Source organism: Cnephaeus nilssonii (genome assembly GCF_951640355.1).
Source record: "Cnephaeus nilssonii genome assembly, chromosome: 23".
NCBI lineage: Eukaryota > Metazoa > Chordata > Mammalia > Chiroptera > Vespertilionidae > Cnephaeus > Cnephaeus nilssonii.
This window is the reverse complement of record NC_137094.1, coordinates 11,977,682-12,001,524: the sequence shown is the minus strand read 5'-3', so window position 1 is coordinate 12,001,524 and position 23,843 is coordinate 11,977,682. Positions and strand designations below refer to the sequence as shown.

Below are 23,843 nucleotides of genomic sequence, written 5' to 3'. Positions count from 1 at the left end.
CTGTAACCCAGTAAAAGGAGCTCTATTCCTCATCGAGGGTGACATCATCTCACACCGAATGGAAACCATGGCAATGAGTTAATGTGAGAAACAGTAGTCACCTGAATGCTGCAATTAAGGGAAAGGTAGAACAATGGAGAGGCAGCTGGAAGGAACAGCCATCCAGGACAAGTGTGAAAGGCTGATGCTGGTGTAATTAACACTGAGCCCTGGGGAACACACTGCCCAGGCCATTACTCACCTGGGCCTGTCAGGTGACACCCAGCCTGAATAGGAATACTGCCTGACACCATAGAAACGCTGTCCTCTGATTCCGTTTCATCAATGGGGAAGTCAAAAATTAACCATGGCGTTTACGCACCCCTCCAGACTTCAGACATGTTTCCTAGCAGAGGTCTCCGGCCTCCTGGCACTGTACCTTCCATGGAGTTATTTTTTATTGTTTACATCAAACAGCAACACTAGTTCTGGACTGTGACTGTTCCCATGGAAAGACCCACTAGCAGCGGGGGCCAGGGCTGTCTTTTGCCCCGTGTCCTGGGCTCTGGGGTGTGGGGACAGCAGTTTACTATACTGGGAACTGTATTAGTTTACTATACTGGGAAGGGAGCAGTTCTCCAGTGACCTGGCTTCTGGAATTTGCCTCAGCCGCCCTCCAGCTTCCCAGAGCCTCTTCGGACTAGAGTTTGCTTCCTCAGGGCCGTTTTTACTTCTAGGTGTACCTAGAAAGTCTCTCAATTCTTCAAACACCCTGGCCATGAACTCATTCAGGCCTAAAAACCCATAATTTGAGTCATTCCTGTCTTTTGACCACAGTTAAAATCCAAATAACTCTACAAGTAGAGTAAAAAAAAAGTGAGTGAAGGCAACATTACCCTTTCCTCCTCAATCTAGCTCCTCTTCATGGAGCTCCCCAGATTTCTTAGCCCGTCAGGGTCTCCCCCACTTCTGAATTCCTATAGGGTCTGTCTTTGTGTTTTCTTTCTAAAATTTTGTTCATTAAAATATATATTCTCAAATACAGTTTCAGGATTCTTTTGTTTAGGTCGCCTCTGCATTTTCAGCTGTTTTAATACCATTTCAAAGAAAAGTAAATTCAATTAGCCCTAAATGGGTGGGTTGTCTTGTCAGTTATCTGCAGCATAGTGTGAATGACTTGAACAGATTCAAAACATGAAGTTTCCCCTTTAAAAGAACTGGGATTTTTCTGGTTTATGGCCCCTGTCATAAAAGACACAAGGGGCCTTCTTGCCTGGGCTTGAATCTGGGTCTTGAGAGATAATAACCCCCAGGATCATCTCTGCTTCCATTACCAGACCCTAGAGCAGAGGAGGTGGTGCCTGAAATACAACCTCTGGAAGATTCTTGAGCCCTGAACACTGGACATGCATGAGTAGATAAGCAGCTACCCTGGGAATTGAGATTTCAAAACAATTTATTTGCCTTTCAAAAAAAGACATTGTTTTATTTATTTGCTCTTCATTTTGTCAGTCAGCCAACAGCTGTATTTGAGACTCCTTGTGTATAAAATTGTGTACTTGAGATGGTGATGTTATAATAATTGCTTCCTCAGGGAGCTTACAATCTAGTAGGGGCACAAAACAAAACAAAAGCCATGTGAAGGTGAACAAACAGAATAATAGAGAAACTATTTTGGACTCTGGCCAAACAAGTCATTAATCCCCTTTCAGTCCCAGTTTCCTTGACTGCATAACTAGGAGGTTGGATTAAAGGGCCTGCAAAGCCCAGCTGGCATGGCTCAGTGGTTGAGCATCCACCTATGAACCAGGAGGTCACAGTTTGATTTCCGGTCAGGGCACATGCCCAGGTTGTGGGCTCGATCCCCAGTAGGGGGCGTGCAGGAGGCAGCTGGTCCATGATTCTCTCTTATCATTGATGTTTCTCTCTCTCTCCCCCTCCCTCTTTGAAATCAGTATAAATATATTTAAAAACAAAAAAATAAAGGACCTGCAAAATGCCTTCCAGCTTTCAAAATCTCCAAATCTGTCGGGTTGTATGTATGTAACCTGAGTGCCTGTGTCCTCCATGATAAGGGCAGGAAACCTGCTTCAGGAACCACCTGAGGCTCCCCTGCAGAAGTCAGCCTTGGGGAATGGGGTCACAGGAGCCCACCTCTAACCAAAGACCTTGCCCCTAGCAGTTCCCAAGTCCGTCATGTCATGGGCAAGATAGTCAAACTCGGTCCATCCACTGGTGAGGTTTGGGCTTCATTGGTTCTCAGACCTATTGTTGTCCTCAGTACGCACCTGCACACCTACTTAACCCAGACCTGTCTGCCCAGCCAGCTCAGTCTGGATGACTCGGCTGGGCTTTTGCTTTGTTTTCTTCTATTTCTTCATTCAACAAATACTCAGTAGATGCATGTTCTTATAGGGCACTGTCCTTGGCATCCACATACAGATGGAGACCAAAGAAAGGCAGACTCTGCCCACAGAGCCCATGGCCCAGCTCTGCCTAGCACTGGGTTTTGAATCCTGCCCAAAGCCCGTCTTCTTGACTGGGGTCCTGATATCATTTCCGCTTGTAACACTTCGGCTCCTACCCCTAGCTTCTGTCTGGGCTTCTGCCGTGAAGGACATGAATGTCCAGAACCTCATGGTCTGAGCTCTGACTCCCTCACCTCCTCTGTGGGTCAGGTCCCTGCTGATATGAATTCCTGCCCACACATCTCATACCAGATGTGGGCAGGCCCCTGTGTGCTCTTCTCTTTTCTTCTGCACCCTCCATACGGGTCTCCCCATCTCCGTGTGGCTGGCTGACCTCTCTCCACTCTGGGTCCTGTCTGGTCCTGCCTTCCTCCACCAACTCATCTCTCTGCTCATGAGGGGCCATTTGTGGCCAAGTCCACCTGAGTCATGACAGAATGGAAGAATCGAGTCACCCTCGCTGCCTTGGTCACAAGCAGGAACGTTTTTGTTCAATATGTTCTTCCAGCATCGTGTTGGAGATGGCTCACGATGAAAACCAGGAGCCTTTTAAACAGATGGCCGCACGGCTGATACAGTAATGGAGCATTAATGGCACCGAAAGGATGGTTAAGAGTTCCCCACCGACATTGGCATCTAGAGCCGTATTTTGCAAGAACCGAGTGATGGAAAGTGTGCTGCCAAGACTCGTCACCAGTTTGCTCTTTCTCTGCAGTCTTGCTGCTAGTGCGAGAATAATGCTGGCAAAGGCAGCTTTCCTTGAAAACATCAGCCCAAGTTTCCTGTTATCTGTCTCTAGGCACTCCCCTCCCCAACACCACTCATTCCAGTGGGAGTGTAACATACAACACATAGGTGCTTCTCTTTGGCTGGGGCTGGGGCTGTAGGACATGGCAAACATAAGAGCAAATCCTCCCTGCAGCCTCCTCTAAGCCCAGCATCCCCTCCAGCAGGAGCAGGGAGGCCACGCAAGCCCACGCCGCCACGTGGAGATGCTTATCCAGAGTCAACCACCCAGCCACTACCCAAAACCTGCCAAACACAGTCAGCAAAAGGCCAGTCTCAGTTTTAAGAAAGGAGACTTTGAAGCTGCTGTTCCCCAGCCTGAGGAATTCCAGAGGAAAGCTGCAATGGAAAGTGCTGTGGCCAATGCCGTGGGCTATAAATAACGTCCTAAAGTCATCAAGCATGTCGTCACCTGCTCTCCTATCGTGTCTTCCATCCGCTCGGTCCTGCACCCCTGCCAGATGGGTAGAGCTCCAGCCATGGGCTGATAACACGTGTTTCCTCCCTCACCACTGGAGGTTACTACAAAGACCATAGGAACTGGTAGAGAGGTTTGACATAGTCACCCCCTTCCAGCTCTCAAAGAATCTTCTAAATTGCAAGTCATCCCTAGGCATCCTGGAGCATGAGGAAAGCAAGCTGAAAATGCAGCTAAAGAGCTAGCCAATGGTGCCTCTTTTCACCACCATTCCCCATTGGCAGAATGAGGATAACACTTTACCTGCCTGTTCACGTAAATGACTAAGCGGTGCTTGGAGATCACAGATAGACAAGAGCTAACAGCACTCCTAGGGGTTGGGACTGCACTGGCACTTGAGACAGGCCACATGACCTTGCCCACGTGACCTACTCATCCTCATGCCTACCTTGTGAATTAGATCTCACCCCCAACTTTCAAATGAGGAAGCTACATTTCAAAGAGACAGAATTTGCCCTGGATCACACAATTGGTAAACTGAGGGATTCTAACAGAATCTTGTAATTCCAAAGGCTAATATTTAAAATGATTCATTCCTAAAACCTGGATATGTACATGTACAGATTCATTTATGCAACTGATAATTCTTGAGCACCTCCTATGTGCACAATGTTTTTGATAAATCCATGAACAAGTTAACCAAAACGTCTTGGCCTTATGGTAACACCCCAGCGAGAGGGAAGGGCAGAGAGAAGATATTTCAGAGTTCTTTTTACCTGAAATTCCACAATATGTATTGCTATCGAAAACATGAATGGGCACTATCAAAAGCACTGCATGAAAATGCAATATGCTCAACTGAAGGTGAATTTATTACAAGGATCAAAGCCAGGAGATTCGCTGTTAAGATAAGAAACTATATAAGGGGGGGGGGGGGGGGAGTATTTCCATTCCTAAGGGCATTTGTTGAAATTCTTTATCATCAGTCAGCTATGGAATGCTGTTCATATCTAAAAACATATGAAAACGATTAAATATCTGTTCATCAAAGGTTTGTTTTTGCCATAACATTCAGAGGTCTACATTTCTACATCCATTTCATAGGTAAGGAAACTAACTTTCCAGGGGATGAATTACTCAAAGTCATTCAAAGGTAATTCCTATAACAGCAAAATGCAGTCCTAAGTGCAAAAAACACAACAACAACTGATTAGCAGAGGTGTAAGAGAAACTCAATGAATGGTACAGGACATGGTCTTGACCTTCAATTCTTCAAGCAATAGGAGTCAGCATCAGTGGCATTTATGGGAAGATCCCCAAAAAGTCAGACTTTCCCTCCTAAGGCTTTGACTTCCCTCATAGAAAAGATCCTTCTGATGGTAGGATTCCTAGAAGGTGGGTCCCCACTGCACAGCACAGAAAAGATAAATAACTCAGCACCTGGAATATAAAGCTGTGGCTACACATGTGGAGTAAAATGAAGCACTGGCCCCAGTACTTAGACCATGTAGCTATATTCTACTAGAGTGCATAGGATCCACAAAGCCTGAGGTGATCATGTGATGGCCAGTTCACTTTGAGATGTTGAGGTGAGTATTTACAGAGAAATGATACCACAAGTGGTCTACACCCTGACTCTGCCACTTACTGGCTATGTGATTTGGGATAAATTGCTTCTGTGTGTTTTGGTCTCCCCATCTGTAAAGTTGGGATAAAAAGGGTATCTACTTCATAGAGTCATTTTAAGGATTCACTGGATTCATACATGAAAAGTACTGGGTTGATTCATGCTTGGCACTTGAGTTAGTATTCCATAATGAGAGATGTTATTATTATTTAGGATTGTGTGTGTACATGGACCAGTCATGTATAGTCAACACAGCTCATTTGTTTTAATAGCATCTGAGATCTCTTTTTCTTCAGTGATGGTTAAAGCAATGTAGAAACAACTTCCTGCCATGCCTGAAAGATCATGACATGGGTGACAAAGACTCCCGGTCTATCTCAACAGCAAAATCTGAATCAAACTACCACACAGTCCATCGGGTGACCAAGCACAGAGTCCACTTAAGCAACTGAAGTCATCCACTTAAATGACTGAATATTGAATTCACCTTGGCTGAGCCTGGCTGAAGTGAGGCATACATTGACGCACATTGTCTCAGGAAGTATCTGCTTGTCACCAGGACGATGGGTCAAGCCAGTTGGTTTGGCCAAATAACCAGTTAATCTACACTAATAAAAGAGAAACATGCTAATTGACTATACCTTCGCGACACCCACCAGCCAATCAGGAGTGAGTATGCAAATTAACCCAACAAAGATGGTGGGTTAATTTGCATATGCAGGTCCGAGTGCCTGGGGGCAGGGTGGGATGCAGGCATTCCGCACCACCCCAGCTGCTCAGGGCCTCTGGGCAGAGTGGGAAGGCAGAAAAGCGGCTCCGGCCAGAGCCATCAGCCAGGGGAAGGAAGGCCCATTCTTGCACGAATCTTCATGCATTGGGCCTCTAGTTAGTTATAAAAATGTTAATTGATAATTTGAAATTCATCAATCAATCTATTCAAAGTAAAGAAAACTATAGCCTGTATAAACTGTTACAAAGTTTCTAGATGTAGCAATCTGGGTACAAAAGCTGTAAAATTTATTTAAAAAGTAATAAAGCATGTACAAATGTCAGGCATTACAATTATACCATTATTTTCTGCATAGCCATTATTGGATTCATTTATGTTAGTATCACACTTCCAGTTTGGGCATGAAAGTTAAATTACTATATTCTAGAAAAGGCACATTTTGGTACCCACACTGAACTTTTTTTAGCATGCAAATAAAATCATATTAATTTCCCTTGTTGGAAGTCATGGATTTCTTAGGACCTTTTATCTGCAACCAAATTAATTGGTCCTGAATCCACTCTGACAACATTTCAACTATTCACTAGTTACTAATTCTTAAAAGCAACTTCAACATTAAAATGTCTTTAAGAGCAGGTAATAAGTTGTTGAATCCCATATAACAACTTCATACAACATTTACATGACCCTGAATTTTCTCTGAGATCTTTATAAATGTGTATAATTTAGTTTTGAATTCATAAAAAAAAACCTTTAAAATTCTAATGACTGTGTATAACATTCTTTGCATGATAAGTATGCATGTTCTCCAAACACCTCGTGTTTTCATCTAATTTGAGACTGTATGACGTTGAGAAAGCAATAAAAATAGTTTCGTTTAGTCCTTATTATGTGCAAAACTGTCCCCCGGGAGGACACGAAAGTGCCAGGACTGTACTCTCCACACTCTGCTCAGATCCCTGCGGGTCCCTTTACTGAAACAATTGAACATTGGAAAACAACTGAAAATAAGAAAAAAATATGAACAGCCTAGACTTTAATAGAGTAGGTTTCTGTCTTAGGTAGGGCTCCCCAGATGCAGATGTGTGTGAAAGTGATTTGGGGCGTGGGGAAGTGGGGCGAGGAAGGGAAGGCCCACACAGGGAAACTCTGGCTCGGTGTTGCAGATGAGCTTTGAAGACAGTGTCCGGTCAAGGGCAAGGAGCTGGCGTACTTATACTCATCAGTCACAGGTTATGAGTCACTTGGCAGGGGGAGAAAGTTTGAGAGGACTTACAAGTTTCCAGGTGCTTCCTGCTGTCTGTACTGGCAGGCAATGTGGGTTACAGCTGCTTGGAGCAGCCTTTCTACCGAGAGGTGTAGGTGCTGGTGTAGGTGTAGGTGCAGTGGTAGGTGCTGGTGTAGGTGTAGGTGCAGTGGTAGGTGCTGGTGTAGGTGTAGGTGCAGTGGTAGGTGCTGGTGTAGGTGTAGGTGCAGTGGTAGGTGCTGGTGTAAGTGTAGGTGCAGTGGTAGGTGCTGGTGTAGGTGTAGGTGCAGTGGTAGGTGCTGGTGTAGGTATAGGTGCAGTGGTAGGTGCTGGTGTAGGTGCTGGCTTTTGGAAATGGAAGCACACCAGTGTGTCATTAGTGTGAACAGTGTGCCCAGAAATGGCCATTGTGCTGATGGGATATAGTGGGGCACGGACATCATCTGACCTCTACTATGGTCGCACTGGGTTGCATGGGATTAATCGCCAAATGAATTGTATTTACAACAACTGCTATACTGCATGAGAGAGAAGAGGTCTGCTGAGCACAGAAGCATGTGGTCAGCTCTCTCTACTATAAATCCTACAGGAACAGGCCTGTCCCACTTCCTTGCCACCTGTGGGTAGAGATAAGTCCCTCTACTTCTGGGATTCTGCATAAGGAAGTCACTTGCCCAGAAATATAAAGCACACTCTACAGTAACACATTATCAGTAACAAAGGTGACATTTTGATCATCTGTTTTACTCCTTGAATATACTGTATACTAATTAGTTCAGAGGTTAGGGGGTTATGTGACATTATTTATTGGCCCTCAAACCTAAAAACTAATAATAATAGTGAACATTTATCGAGTACCAAGGGCCAGGAACAAGCTTAAGCACTGTGCAGGAACCATCTCACTGTACCTCTCAGCAGCCTGATGATGCAGGCCCTGTTCGCGCTTTCCACTTGTGGAAGCTGAGCTACAGAGGGGCTAATTATCTTGCCCCAGGGCACACTGCTCTAAGTAATGGGGCAGGTTTTGAGCACAAAACCAGTCCTGGGTACAGAGTCTACATTCTGAACCACTAGGTTAAAGACAACTGAAAATATCAAATGTTTAACCAGAAACTGATGGATAATGTAAAATGTGGGGAGGAGTCAATCGGAAAGAATAGTTTTGAAAAATGCATACACCCTCTGACTCAGCAATTTCCCCATTCTAAAGAAACATTTAGAAATGTTCACAAAGATGAATATACAAAGATGTTCACTATTGGTTAGACAGGGTGCTACAATACGTATTGTATCCATAATATAAAATACTAGTAGCCATTAGAAGGAGGTAGAGCTACATGCGGTGACATGCAACGCACTACAAGCTATATTAACTGAAAAAGCAAGCTGAAGGATGGTCAATCTGTATGTTATGATTATGTAGGGGTAAAACAATCAAATAACAAACAAAACTTTGTGGGCCATGTGTACACACACACACACACACACACACACACACGGCCCACAGTCTTTAAAACAGACCAGAAGGATGTTCATCAAAATGTTGACGTTCTCTCACTCATTTATGGATAATAAAGAATATCATAAACTGTTGAACAAAAAGATAGATACAGAGGCAGTAAAGCATCAAACAGACTGTCAAATTACAGCGGGAAGTTTAGGGAGAGGTGGGGGAGATAAGAGATCAACCGAAGGACTTGTATGCATGCATATAAGCATAACCAATGGACACAAAACTCTGGGGGGTGAGGGCATGTATGGGAGTGGGGTGGGGGGGCAATGGTAAGATATGTACACATATAATACCTTAATGAAAAAATAAAAATTAAAAATAAAACAATCTCCTTAAAAAAAAATGTTGACGTTCTCCCCACTAAGTAGATGAGTCAGAAGAGGAGAATGAAAATATTCACATTTCTGTCCATAATATTTTTGTATTTATAATATTTAAATTACTTATAAGAATGTGTTTAATATTAATGGTATCATTTTTAAGGTAGTAAATGTAAAAGAAAATTACAACTGATGGTAGGGGCCTGCCAGTACATAGATGGGGCTGGTGTGGCGAGGACCAATTAATTACACATGACCCACTTTCACTCAATCAGGAGACACTTCAGTGAAATGCAGAACAGATCCTTCAATAAGAAATAAGTGTATTTAAATCCTTTCTGTCTGTCCCTGTCTCACACACATACAGACACAAAGACACATATTAATTTATTCCCCCAAGTGTTTATTGACTACAGACCTAATTCTAATGCTGTTGTAAGTATGAAGTGGTGACCGTTTCTCATCACCCTGTACAGGTAAAAATATGCATTTTCTCAGACTTTCTGGGTCACCACGCCAGCCTGCAGGACAGCACCGGTCTGCTGCTGTTGGTGACGATGTATGATTTCAGGCAATTTGGGGTGAGCTCTTTCCCACCCCACACCCATTCCTACTGTTTAGGAAGTTGCAGGACACCAAAGACAAAAGAGAGATGTTAAAGCTTTCAGAGAAAACCAAGTCATCTAAAAAATAATGAGAATTAGTCAGCCATCAAATTTCTGCGGCAACATTGGATGTTCAAATATTTGTCTTCGAAATAGTTTTCTAACCTAGAGCTCTAAACACAGCACATTATTAAGCTCCTGTGAGGGCAGATTAAAATATTTTCAAAGATACAAAACATCAACCCTTCTTAGGATATTACTTGATGATAGACACCAGCAAATAGGAGGTAAACCAAGAATGAGATGACATGGAATCCAGAGATCCAGCTCAGGGAAGCAGAGGGAGAATTCTTGGATGTCAGCTGTGAAACTAGTCTAATTTGGACCAAGGACTCCAAGAGAAGGCATGTCTCTGGAAAAATATGCTGTAGAGTAGATAAAATGGGTTAAAGATTGGAAAAACTTGAAGATATACTAAATTATGAGAAAAGGAACAGAAAGTTAGCAACTCCAGGAAAAACAGAAAGCTATCCAAGAAAGACATAGATCAAATATTAGACAAACAAAACCATCTTAAGCAACTGATACAATGTAAAAAAAAGAATATCCATTTGGCCTTGAAGCTAGGAATATTTTATTTTAATTAGCCCATGGATCTTATCACTGGACTCCCAGAAAGTATGTAATCCTAGCCCTCAGCATAGCATCGAACAGTAATGTGACGCAGATATTGATTTTAAACTTTTAGAGTCTACTACAGACACACACAGAAGACTTGGTTTCTGTTGCAAGAGAAAAGTAAATGTTCAATTTTTGACACAATGTAAAAGTAGAAAGATTTGCTAGAATGCAAGATGGAATGGGGAGAGGAAAAATAATAGACATAGTACAGAGGAAAATATATTCATTTTATGAAATGGAGAATCAAGCGATTATATACAAAGCTGACATAACAAGAAATAGAAATTTTAGCATATTATAGAGTCAAGTTTGAAGGTAACCAATAGAAGAACTAAAAACAATAAAACAAATATTGGTAGGAAGAGAGGGGAAAATTTAGAGTAATATTAGTGAGCTAATATTCAACTTTCATATTGAGGAGTCAATAGACACATGTGGATAACTCAATTAAAAGGAGTAGAAACACATTGTTTAGATGTTTGGATGCACCCAAAAAACTAAACATAGAAACAATGAAAAGAGGTTGTGTCTGCTGTGGGTGGAAAGAAGCAGCGGAGGAGACCATTGCTTTTTCACCAGAAGTTCTTTTGTTTGTTTTTTGGACATAAACCAGTAGTTCTAGTCCAAAAGTGATGGTTCCTCTGGGGGCTTCACCCCCTTATCCAAGACATCTCATGGTTGCCATGCTTCCCACGAATTCCCTGAGACTTTCAGCACCCAGCACCCCAGATGGGCTCGCCGGCCCCATACAGGTGAGAAACGCTGCCCTGCCCTTCACAAATGGCCCACGGAAGGGAGGGTGCCGCAGTCTAAGCAAAACTCTAACCACCCATCTCAAGAACCCAACTCTGTTTCTTTCAAACCAACCCACACCCTGGCTTTCCCTTGGGAGAGATTCAGGCTCTAGCTCCATTCCTCTTGGTTTGATATGTTTTAAAATGCTGTTTTCTCAAACATTTGATCCTGATCCATTTTCCTGGAACTTACCCACCCAAATTACTTGGGTCCATGAATTAAACACTCCTGCTCAGTCCCCTTTGTCTTCAACAAACACACACACAGCATCTTCCTCAGTACCACAGAAAATGCCCAAAAATGTCGGGGTTCTTTTTTAGGGTATATTATATTCTCCATAACCCCCCACGCCCACCCTTTTTCTCACTTGGCAGCTGGATCATTTAGCTGCTATGAGGTTACCCTATAACTTTCCGGTGTCTGCCTGCCTTTCCCACACTGCATCTTTTGGACACCATGTGGATTCTCTTCCTCCTTCATCTTTAGATGTAGCTCAGGTCCAGCTCTAACTCGACTTTCCCACAGGCAGATCCTCTGTCTGCTTAATTATCCTCTTCCTGCTCCCCTTTGGGCCTGGATCCCTCTCCTCTTTCTCCCACTGGTTGTCCCCCTGCTGGCCCCAATTCCTGACTGGTTCTAACGCATAAACCCAACAGAAATATGTAAATAGCATTCAGGCAAAGAGAAGACATGTTAAAAGGCAAGACATGATTAATTGCCAGATGTATTGTGCAGCCAGTAATTGCCATAGGAGTTCAGAGGAAACACCATGTGAGCACGCTAATGAATCATCTCTTTTTCTCACCAACAATGCTCTCACTTGCCTGTTGTCCATTTAATCATTGCAGTGGTTCTCAAAATGTGGTCCCTAGACCAGCAGCATCAGCATCCCTTTGTTTGAAATTGTTAGGAATGCAAATGCTCGGTCCCACCCCAGGCCTGCTGAGTTAGAAGCTCTGGAGGTCAAGTCCAGTAGTCTGTGGTTTAACACGCTCTGCAGGTCCTTCTAGTAAATGCTGAAGTTTGAAAACCACAGGCCTAAATTTGAAAACTCCAAACTCAGAGGGCAAAGAGTGGTTTGAGTTCAAAGACGTAGCAATGATTTTTGTGAACTCAAACCGACAATAAGTTATTTAATACCTCACAGCTTCCGGATCTGCCTTTGACAGCTGCCACAAGCTTATCTGTCACTCAAACCTCCCACTTCCCAAAGACCTAAAGATGTCTATTATTCTTTCTCGTGATACTTGCTACAGGGAATTCCTTCCCCTTACCTCTAAATGTTTGAAGAGATCAAACCCCATTTCAGGATCTTGCTCACTATTGTCCAATAGGGTCTGTAGCACATAACAAACGAGAAATAAATATTGGTTAAATGAATGAAGTAAAAATTAACCCAAAATGAATGAAAGCTTCTTGACATCTAACAGAGGGAGAGATGTGAGAAGCATTTTTAATGCTTCTCTTTTCCTTGAATCAGACCTTGTTTAAAGAACAGTTATTCTCTGGACCTGAATTTTACTCATATCTCTGTAAGCTCTAGTGAGACCTGGAGAAATTAATGGAAACATCCAGGTGGTTGGTTTTAGGCTGCTCTTGGCACAAAGGAGGCAAGAGACTTTCCTACCCTCCCATTCCTTTGTGAACAATCAGGTGCCATGACCCACAATTGGCCTTTGAATCGGAAAAGATTCATGCGCAGCAATGCATTCTCCCACTAGAGAACTCCATCAGCTCCGGAGAGGTGTTGAGAGATTGTTAGATTGACTAATTCCTCCTCCTGGGTCAAGTAACAACAACATTTGATAACCAGTCAGCTCCAAGCCAAGGGAAGCTTATTCCTAGAGCCCCACTGCTTAAAGCAGTTCATCTAAAAAATGGTGCGTAAGAATCACTTGGGACCTACCACCAGACTTTTGGAACCTACCACCAGAGATTCAGTAAACTTAGGATGAATCTGCATTTTTACCAAGCAGCCCCAATAAATACTAATATATGAAGTAAAAGGGACATGTGTGTGGGCGCACGCGCACACATGCACACACACACACATACACACACACACACACACACGCACGCACGCACTTACATAAACAAGAACACTAGCTTACTTCTTTCAAGGATCAACGTAATCACAAAGAAAATGTTCACATATCTTGGGAAACTTATTATTACCTGATTCTATACTTTACACATTTTTGTTAATATTGTTAACACTGACGCTATCTTTCATCTCAATAATCATTACTGTTAGGAAACACTGCTATTTACATATTTGGTTTGATCCACCCAGTCACCCTTATTGAAGTGGGCAGAGAGATGTATATCCCTGTTATGTTGTTGAGAAACTAAGGCTCAGAGAGATTAAGGTGATCCTAGGTTGCTCAGCTAGTAAGTGGCGGCATGTTGACAAATTATTTGAGAACGTCATAATTATTTTCGTGTGGTCCCGAGAGAGAACATGAGACAAACTCTGGCGCTTCCTTTTCACACTCGAGTGGAGATCATCTGTACGCTATAGGTGTACCAGCTTCCTTGGAAAGGAGAGCCTGCCTCCTTGGAAAATCAGTCAAGACGGCTCCTCTGGCACACCACCCTGAATCCTGGCTCCACACTTTACCTCTTTCTTGGCTTCTATTGGTCTCTATCAGAATTATCCCCCCATTTCCTACTGCTTGGGTTTACTCTTCAAGCCTTTGGTGGTTCTTGGGTCTGTGGGAGCAGTTGTGGGTACCTGGCGTCACTTCTCCAACTCCATGACACTTGAGTTTTGTTAGTCCGAGTATCCGGGGTTGCCTCTTAGGACTTTTGTCCAGAATTCAGCTTTGCCCCTAGTTTGAAGGCTACCTTTGACCTACACAGATGGAAGATAGTACTCTCTAGAAAAAAATGAGAATTTCTTAACGGGAACCAGAATTTGTATTAGCAGAGAACACAGCTGTCCCGACTTTGCTCTCATGTGGAAGGGCTCTTACGTGTCTATTTCCCTGGGAAAGTCCCGTTTTATGCCTGGTTTCCCAGCGTAATTATTAATAGCTCCCCTTTCACTCTCGGAAGTGTCTCAGATTGGACAATAAATTAGATGACCGTCCTACACATCTGACATCGCTCCACAGAAATCCAGCTGACATGTTTTAGAATAACTGCTTGTATTTGGTGCTTCTAAGCATCACTTAGGAAACATTACCCAGGGAGCTTGTAAAAATTGATTTACAAGCCCCTCTACTCCCCTCTCCACCCAAAACTACAGAAGCAGCGTTTTTGGAGTCGAGCTGAAGAATCTGTATTTTGAAAAAGTTCCCAAGTATTTCTGATCACATTCTTCTACAGACCCAAGTTTGGAGCTTATCCTTTAATTTTATTTCTGCTCTAGTCCTTGATAGTTGCATGACCTTGGGCAGATGACTTAATTGCTCTAAATCTATTTCCATTGTAAGGGTAGGAAAATTGTTATAAAATGAGCCTTGAGAATCTCAGTGGCTTAACACAGTATTTATTTCTCCTTCATGTCATTGTCCAGTGCAGGGTGGAAGGGGGTTCTGCCTCCCACTGATATTCCATCCAGACACCTTCCACCAGACCCCATTGTCCCCTCAGAGTTCTCTGCTGCATCCTCTAAGCCAAACTGGCAAATGAAGGAAAAGAGAGGATCGTGCAGAAGGTTTTATGAGCCAGCTCTGGAACAGCATCCATAAAAATCCACCCAAAACTCAGTGACATGGTTGTCCATAGGGTAGGACAGAACATGTCATCTAACTACATGCCCAGGAGAAAAATGAGTGGTTGGATAAGCAATTAATCAGCCTCTGCCATAGACCCCCCCATTCTGGTCATCAAATACTTATTTAATAGGCAATCCACAGGAGACAACCCAACGGTCCCCCAAAGCCCATCCAATCAATCTGGGGACCCAGCTTACGTCTAGGATCTGCAAGGGATGCACGGCCCTCTGCATTCAGTCCAGATGTGGCCCTTTCTAATCTAGAGAGTTGTGGCTTTTGATTAAAAATACAGTGTATAATGCCCCTCCCCAACACACACCCAATACACAGTGATGGCTTAGGGGAAGGAAAGCATACTGGTATTTAGAAAGAAGTAGAAGTGACACACACATTTGCCCACAACGAGACAGGTATTAAGAAGGCTCCTTTCCTTGAGGTTGGAGAAGAACTTCCATGGGCTCTAATTTTGTTCTCTGGGGAGAACTCCTTCGCTCCTCATTCTCTGTGGCTGCTGGCTCTGCCCTTTAGGATGTCTTTCCCAGTCACTGATCTTTCTGTCTGTGTCTGAAGGGAGCACTGGGGGTGGTGGAGTGAAGGGGGTGGGGGGAAGTCTCCCTTGGAGGTTTCACAGGAGTCCACTTCCTGCTGAAGCACATTTGGAAGCCCAGGGGTTATTTTACACCTTGGAAAATCCAGGCTCATGATTTCTCTGGCAATATAATCCTCTCAAACTCTTCACAGGCTCCCGGTGTACTCGCCACCAATCAGTTCCATGAACCAATAGCCACACCCAAAGTTCTTTCCCAGATATAATCCTCAAACCCAATTTATTTCTTTCCTTTTTTGTCTCTATCATCCATCATTCTCCTTCTCTTGTCTCTCTCTCCCTCCCTCTCTCCCCACTCCCCCTCTCTTCTTGATGGTGGCCACCTTGAAGTTGTCTAAAACAATATGAAGAAAGGACACACACCTAATCTGATTTTTGTCAAAGGGCCAAGTTATTTTGTTCAATTGAGGAGTATTACTAGGTCTTTGCCAATCAAGATTTTTTTCAAAATCTTACCTTTTGGGATGGAGAAGCTGGTAGTTTTCTCAAATCTGATGTTCCCAATTCCTGGACTCCTTCTATTCCCTTACATTATATCTTGTAAACAGGTCAGGTGATTCCTGAGTTTTGTTTGTTTGTCACACCTTGTTAAAGGTAGCCAATAAAAGCTACACTTTCACTAACACTTTGCTATTTTCCAACTAGCTCCCTGGACCAAAAATTGCCTCTTAAATTAAGGGAGGTGACAGTTTTCCCAAATGTTTCACCACTGTACAACATGGGTTGCCCCCTTTTCAGCCTTAGATGTCAGCTTCCTTGCTGCCCATTACCCAACTGCTAAGCCAGTGTCACACTGGTGATGGTCCCCCACAGAAAATCAACATGTGAGAGGAGCCAAAACAACAGGAAATGGACCTCACTGGGGTCAAGAGCATTCCTTAAAAAAAAAAAAAAGTCCAACAATCAATATCAGGGTAAGACTTCTCTGAATGGCTATGAAACCTAAAGGCATATTCTAGAACTCAGGTCTACCAATGCAATTTCCAGCTATTAAATCTCTTTATCTGACATGTTACGAGTCCTTACTATGGAGAAACATGTGACTATTCTTTAGAGTGCATTTTCCCAGATTTCTGACCCTGGCTAGTGTCAACACCTATATGACATAACAATAGGACTCTCAAACACACAGGTTATATATTCTTAATAAAAACATAAGGCAATAATAAAAGACATAATGCTAGGAACATCCAAAATCAAGTTCATATGCACATTCTTCTCTCTCCATCCTCCCTTTCCTCCCCCGCAACACCTGCAGAAGAATTTCAGCCACTTATTCTACATCTTCCTTCTTGCCTGGACTCCCCATAGATTTGCAACATTGCCAATTCCATTTAATCACTACAAGGTTATTGTACTGTAACAATATTTCTCTTAAACAACTGCCAAAATGTGTATTATGTTAGTCTCTATCAAAAGGGTGGAGATTTTCCCCCAATCTGTTTCTAACCATGCTTCAGTTTGTGTGCCTTCCAGGCTCTAGGAACAAATCTTGAGAAATAAATAAACAAGTGTTGAAGCACACTGAGAAGAAGTAATGAGGAAAATATGTTAACAAAAATGAGAATGCAGCTTAGAACTCGAGGCGGTACTTAAATATAGCCTTTTGATTAAGATTTTGTTTTCCGAGCAGTTTGGACAGACATTTGCTAGTAACACAGACGTGCCAAAAGGCCTCTCAAGTAAATATTGACTTCGGTTGACAAAGCCTGACATTTCCTCCAGTTTTCCTGACACAGGGAAGACACTTGCTTCATAGTAAGTGTGTGAAGGTGGAAGGGGGTAAATACGCAAGCAATGGTGCAAGAGCAAAATTAACAATCATCCACAGAGGACAGAACTTTCCCCAACGCAATGGTTCCCAAACCTGGGGCAGAATTTAGAAAATACACAGATTCCTGGTCAAGTTCAAATTCAGGAAGTTTGGGGACGCCCAGGAATCTGCCTACTTTAAGTCCCCCAGTGATTTTGATATACAAGCAGGTTTGGGAAATACAGTTCTAAAGGCTCCTAGCACAGTTCTAAACATGGGCCCACCACCTATGGCAACAGAGCTCAGAGCAACCAAGATAGACTAAGATGATCTATAGGAAAGAACCTTCAAGGTGAGGGTTGAAGCGGATGGCCACTGTATCCATTTCTTGCATAAATAGCAGAATTTATCCTGCAGGCTATCAATTTGGCCCCATTTGAAGCATTCAATTCACTTAGCAAATCAGAAATTAGGGCTTTTTTAAAACACCATTTCAGTTAGGGTAAACTTTAACTGAGAAAACCCATATTCTCTTTACTATAGACAGCTGAGATTGTTCAAACGTAACAACACATAACTACGAAGGTATTTCCAACATCAAGGACCTAAAGGTTCTTTTGAAAACCAGACAAATCAACCATACTTAGAAAGTGCCAACCACAGTCAGAATAATAGAAAAACTACTGGAGTTAGTCAGGCATGGATTGGAATACCATTTCTACCCCTTACTCACTCTAACCATGGACCCAACTGCGTAGTTCTGGTCCCCTATGCCACCCCTACCCCCACTCTTGATATTTAGTGATGAAGGCTATGGAACTTATAACACATGAGAGTGGACTTCGAATTTGATATTCCCATAGAAAGGGCATTCTGAGGATAGGTGAGGGCACTGGAAGTGGTCAGGAGTGAAAAGAAGTCTGCAAAGCACCCTCATATTGCCTGGGAAACATCAAGGTAAGCCTTCTAGCAGGTCTAGGCAGTGAGACCTTGACCCTTGTGTGATCCAAGAGGGCTCATGGAAATAACCTGGGGATAATGCCAATTCTTCCTCCATCCTAAAAGTTCTGGTCACCAATTACAACATGTGTGTGTTGAGGTGGGATACCAGCTTGGAGTCCTGCAATTCAACACAATTCTGACACTATCTACCTGGAGATAGCATCAGATCCCACAGGTTAAGGGCTCGGCCCCACATTTTCAGATTCCAAATGCAAGTCCAGGCTGTTAGCTAGGTTTCCGACCAGCTATAGATCAGAGGTTCCCATAACCTTAGGTTAACTAATTTGCTAGAGTGGCCCATAGAACTCAGAGAAACATGTCACTTATGGAAGACATGCACAGACAAGGTATGGAAAAAGGGCACAGAGCTTCCATGCCCTCTCCAGGCATGTCATTCTCTCCAAATCCCACCCTGTAAGTTTTAAGGAGGCTCCTTACATAGGCATGATTGAATCACTCATTGGCCACTGCTGACTGATTCAATTCTCCCTCCCCAAACGTCAGGGGATGGGACTGAAAGTTCCACTCTCTAGTCACAGAACTGGTTCTTCTCCCAACCGGCCCCTATCTTAGGCGTAGTCCCCAAACCACCTCCTTCACATAACAAAAGACATGAGTTTTTTATGGCTTTCATCACTTAGGAAATCCCAAGAGTTTTGGAGTCTGTGCCAGCAATGGGGACGAAGACCAAATATGTATTTCTTATTATAAATCACAATATCACAACTCTATGCAGCTTTGGAACGATCACCAGAAGCACTTCATTAAAATGTCTCATGCCTTATTAAGCCCAGTGTGGGGTTACTACAGGGAAAGTCAAGAGGGACAATGTTTTCTGTCACTGTCCCAGGGGTACAACCCCCATTGTGGACCACAGGACAAGAAGTAATCATTCATTGCCTGTCATCTCTCACTACCCTGACTCCTCCAAAAGGATAGCTAGAGACACACCCTGTAGCCAGAAGAGAGAGGGGCTCATTTACATCAGGAGTTAGTTGGTAGTTATTTTAGGTGCTATATAAATATATGCTAGAGAATAGATGCCATAAGACCTAAAGGCAGCACAAACAATGTTACATGCAAAGCCTCTCCAGGATCCAAGTCATTAAATCTTCTGTTAAAAACAAAATTCCATGGAGTAAATTTTAAGATCTAATTGGCTTTATGCAGGGATCCATCTAGAATCTACAAGCGCACTCCCAGAAAGGGAGGTTTTTGGAGGCAGAAGGAGGATGGGACAAGAAGGTATCAGCAAGAGAAAAGGGAAGAGTTGCGTCAGGCCAGGCCATCCTTGGGAAGGGGGTGGGGGTAGGGGGACAGGAAGAAAGCAGGAGCTTTATCCTGCAGCTTACCTCACTGCTGCTCATCTGGACGTTTCAGATCGACTGTTTAAAGGTCACATTCCTGAGAAAAAATTGAAACCATAATTAAGTCTTGGTTTACTGTCATGGGAGCAAATGACTCCATTTTGGGCTTGTAATTTCTTTCTGAGTACTCTGAACATATCACCAAAGCTGTTTGTGAATATTTCATCTCTGGAAACCTTTTAAATACACATGTCATTACCCAGTGTAGGTTTTAGTCTCGACGTGACATAAGTAGCTACACCAGTTGACCCTTGAGATCTTCACAGGTTAAGCTCTTTGTGATTATATATTACCAGAAGAAGAAAAAAAGCGCCCATATAATATGTGACAATGTCCTAAGTTCACATAAATATCTCCTTTTATCCTAAAAACCTCATCATCACAAGCAAATGAAGGAAATGGGGTTCACGGAAGGTAAGTTGACCCAGGTTACAAAGCTCCTATAGAAAGTTTGACTCACACCCCAGGATCCTGACCCTAATCTCATACCTGCTCACTTTGCCGATCTGAACACCCTGGTAGGGAGGGGTCAGAGTGATGATCAAAAGTTGTCTCTCCTCCTAGAGATGCCTGTGGAAGAAGGAGCACTGAACACCAACTGCTCTGTGTGGTTTTCACACATTTGAATTGAAACACAAAAATTCAGCTTATCATACTGTAAGGGCTCCGAGCAAGTCACCCTAAGATGTACCTCTGTGGTATGCAAAATGTTTGGAGCTAAAGGCAACCAAGACCCTGAGGGCTCAAGAGAAACTTCCCTGCCTTAACTACCTAGAAGAATTTAAATTAAGGGCCTTGCCCACAAGAGATTATTAGAGACAAACCTTGTGACCCATCTGTCTCTAGGGCAGGGGAACTTCTAATTGCCGGACATCTGCTCTTACTGTCCTAAAGTGACCCTCCTCTCCTCTGAAGCCCCAGGGCACTTTACCTCATCCTGAGCTCAGAATGCCTTATACACCTCATTTTAACTTTCTACCCCTGCACCTCTCTTGTATGTGGGGTTCCCATACGTACATATGCAATTAAATTTGATTATTGTCTCTTGTTCATCTGTCTTATGTAGATTTATTAGACCAGCCAAAAGAAACTTGAAGGGTAGAGGAAAGTTTCTTTGCCCCACAATACAAATACTTTTTTTACATGTTGTTTTCCCACTCAAATAGAAATTTACTCAGCTATTCCCTCTCTTCTGTGCAGAACACTGTGCTAGAAGCTGTGACACAGGTACAGTTAGGCCATGGTACAGAAGGATGGACGTCTGGCTTTTGAACAAGGGCATGAGGGTTAGGGCAGTAGGGCAGAGTTCATTTCAACTGGCATCTCCTTGCCCCGGGACAGAGACAAAAGTGAGGTTGGAGCCCATGCTGGTTTGGCTCAGTGGATAGAGTGATGGCCTGTGGACTGAAGGGTCCCAGGTTCGATTCTGGTCAAGGGCACATGCCAGGGTTGCGTTGCGGGCTCGATTCCCAGTAGGGGGCGCCCAGGAGGCAGCCAACCAATGATTCTCTCATCATTGATGTTTCTCTCTCTCTCCTTCTCCCTTCCTCTCTGAAATCAATACATTTTTTTTTTTATAAAAGTGAGGTAGGAGAGAGAGGATTCATTTGCATTATGGTCAAAGGGAGAACTCAAGCTTTGATAGCCAAGATAGCCTGAAAGGCAGAGAAGTGCCATCTGGGTCCCAAGTTGAAGACTAGGCAGACCAGTCTTGGTCAGCAAAGCAGACTTTAGCTGCTGAGGAAAGCTGAGCCTGTGGCGCTCTGACCCTAACATAGAACTCAAGCCAGTGACCCCTGAGATCCACTTGGTTAAAATGTCTTTTAAAACAGGACCTGTTTTCTCAGCATCAGGCCAGGTTCTTCCCTTACTGGTGGTACTGCCACTGTGTTCTACAGAAGTGGGGGTATAAAGGGCGTGGGGAGTGGGGAGAAGAAAGGATGATCTTCCACCGGGAACCCCAATCTCTGCGGTTCTTTCAACCCCGGAGCCTGAGGACCACAGAGCGTCCTAAGGTTCAGTCTTGGACCTCATGGTTTTCATAGATGTCTTGTGTACTTTGCAATGTTTAGTCATGTGTTTTGTAAGAAACAGAAATAAAAGAATTGTGTAGGGGTCTGATGAGAACAGAGATTGGAAAGATAAGGTTTGGGCCAAATTATGAGGATCCAGGACAGACAGGCCAAGGGAAAGTTTGGGGAAACATTTTTTTTTTCTTTTAGAAACACATTTTGCCTCTTGTAAACCAAAGATATATGTTGCTGACTACTCTTCAGCCAAGGATTTTGATAACATTTAAACACTGTCTTTGCACATTTGCCACAATTTAAGCAAAGAATGCATTCCCCAAAGGTTGTGTTCAAGTCACATGTGGTAATTCAAATCATATTTTAAATGTACTCAGGGACCTTGCTATTTAAAGAGCCCCTTATAAGCATTTTATCTACTGAACAAACATACGTGCGAGTATGTGGATGTATGTATATAGTAAATTTATTTTGACTTACAAGTTGGATAAAACTGTGGCTTACTCATCTACTAAATTTACCATTTATTAAACTCTTCATCTGCTGTCTTTTCCAAGGACTGAATAGCCTGAAAGAGTATGAACCACTGCCTAATTTTCAGACAGGAAGACACCAATTCATTGTCATTTACTTCATGCCCAAAATGAGCTATCTTTAGTGTACGAATGTCTAATGAAAGTGTGTTTTATTTTTAAGAGCATAAGAGGAGGAGGGACAGAACTGCCTGGAATCTCCCCCAGATGTCTATGTGGAATATTGTTTGTCTGTTTTGAAGGACAGGGTGAGCTGGTGAAGTGGGGGTGGGGGTGGGGGAAGGGGAGACAGAGATTGTTCAAGGCAATGACCCGCTGGAGGGAGAAAGGGATTGCAAAATCCAGCTCGGAGAAACTCCCCGGATCAAAGACAGACCTGTTTTGCTGAAGCTCTGCTCTGACCTTTCTGAATGACTCAGCTCAGCTGGACAAAAATGAGCCTGTTGCTCAGACCCATACATACAGAAAACAGACTGACAGCTGTCAGAGGGGAGGAGGGTTGGGGGCTGGGTGATGAAGGTAAAAGGATTAAGCAAAACAACAACTACTCATAGACACAGACAACAGTATGGTGATTACCAAAGGGAAAAGGGGGTGGGTGGTATGGGGGGGGAAATGGTGATGGAAGAAGATGTGACTTGGGGTGGCGAACACACAATATAATATACAGATGATGTATTATAGAACTGTACACCAGAAACCTATATAATTTTATGATCCAATGTCACCCCAATAAACTCAATAAAAATAAGGATTTTTAAGTGAGCCTGTTGCTTGGATTTCCCAGCTCCCACTTTGCTGTGTCAGCAGCAAGACTTATCCACCCGCATATAAGCATGGCTCCCATTTGCATGCAAGAGCCATCTGTTTATTTTGCAGCTGACACAGGCTGGCTGGGACCTTCTCGGGGTATTTTCCTGGTCATCTTGAACTTGAACAAGCCCTTTCAGTGCTCCCATCTCAAGGCTCTTTCTCACAAGACTTTCTGTCCTGGGATAACTTGTCCCGGGGCAGAGATTAGCACTCTGCCAGAGCGATCAAAACGTGGCTGAGAGCAGAGGTGGGGCCAGAAAACATCCCACCTGCCCTGACTCCGTGCTCACAAGCTGATCCCTCACCACCCATTCTCATTATCCCTCACAAACCATGACCGACTACGGGGACGTGGGTCACTTAGCCAATAACAGTCATTCAACTGGAGATTGTTTATCAACCATGGAACAAATTAATGGCAAATCTGAGGTTATATTGACGTGATGCTTAAATATGCATTTAATTCTGCCCACTGACTAAAAAATTCCACTAGTTATCTCAAATTCTGTCTATGGGGGTTTGACTGCTTTTGTTTTAAAACAAAACTGACTAGCTCTTCAGTGTCGTGTTGACACTTCCTATGAGTAGTTTAGCCTCAAAGGTCAGATTACTCCCTCCTTCCCAAACCTAGCATGTCCTTGGAGAGTTCATGGAAACCAAGGACAGAACCCTCAAGATCTATGAAAAGAGCAAGCGGGGAGAGGGTGTTTTATTTATTTTTTGCAAATCTGCACTTGGAACCACAGAGTTTAGAAATAATGAAATATGAAAAGGAGTGGGATTCCATGCACAAAGCAGGGATAAAAGTAACCAAAATTTCTCACTGTATTATCCCATTCCAATCCAAATAT

The 23,843-nt window shown here is 43.3% G+C and overlaps 1 protein-coding gene and 1 long non-coding RNA gene across 3 annotated transcripts in view; one reads left to right on the top strand and one right to left on the bottom strand.

The window, feature by feature from the left end:
* MARK1 (microtubule affinity regulating kinase 1) overlaps positions 1 to 23,843 on the bottom strand; it is a 126,354-nt gene that overhangs the window by 75,476 nt on the left and 27,035 nt on the right. For both annotated transcript variants that reach the window (XM_079763704.1, XM_079763703.1), the window contains exon 3: positions 19,605 to 19,656. In XM_079763704.1, the coding sequence (XP_079619830.1) occupies positions 19,605 to 19,619 (15 nt within the window). In that variant the 5' untranslated portion in view covers positions 19,620 to 19,656. The remainder of the gene's footprint in view (positions 1 to 19,604; positions 19,657 to 23,843) is intronic.
* LOC307094675 overlaps positions 1 to 23,843 on the top strand; it is a 532,375-nt gene that overhangs the window by 501,691 nt on the left and 6,841 nt on the right. The gene's annotated exons all lie outside the window — the stretch shown is intronic.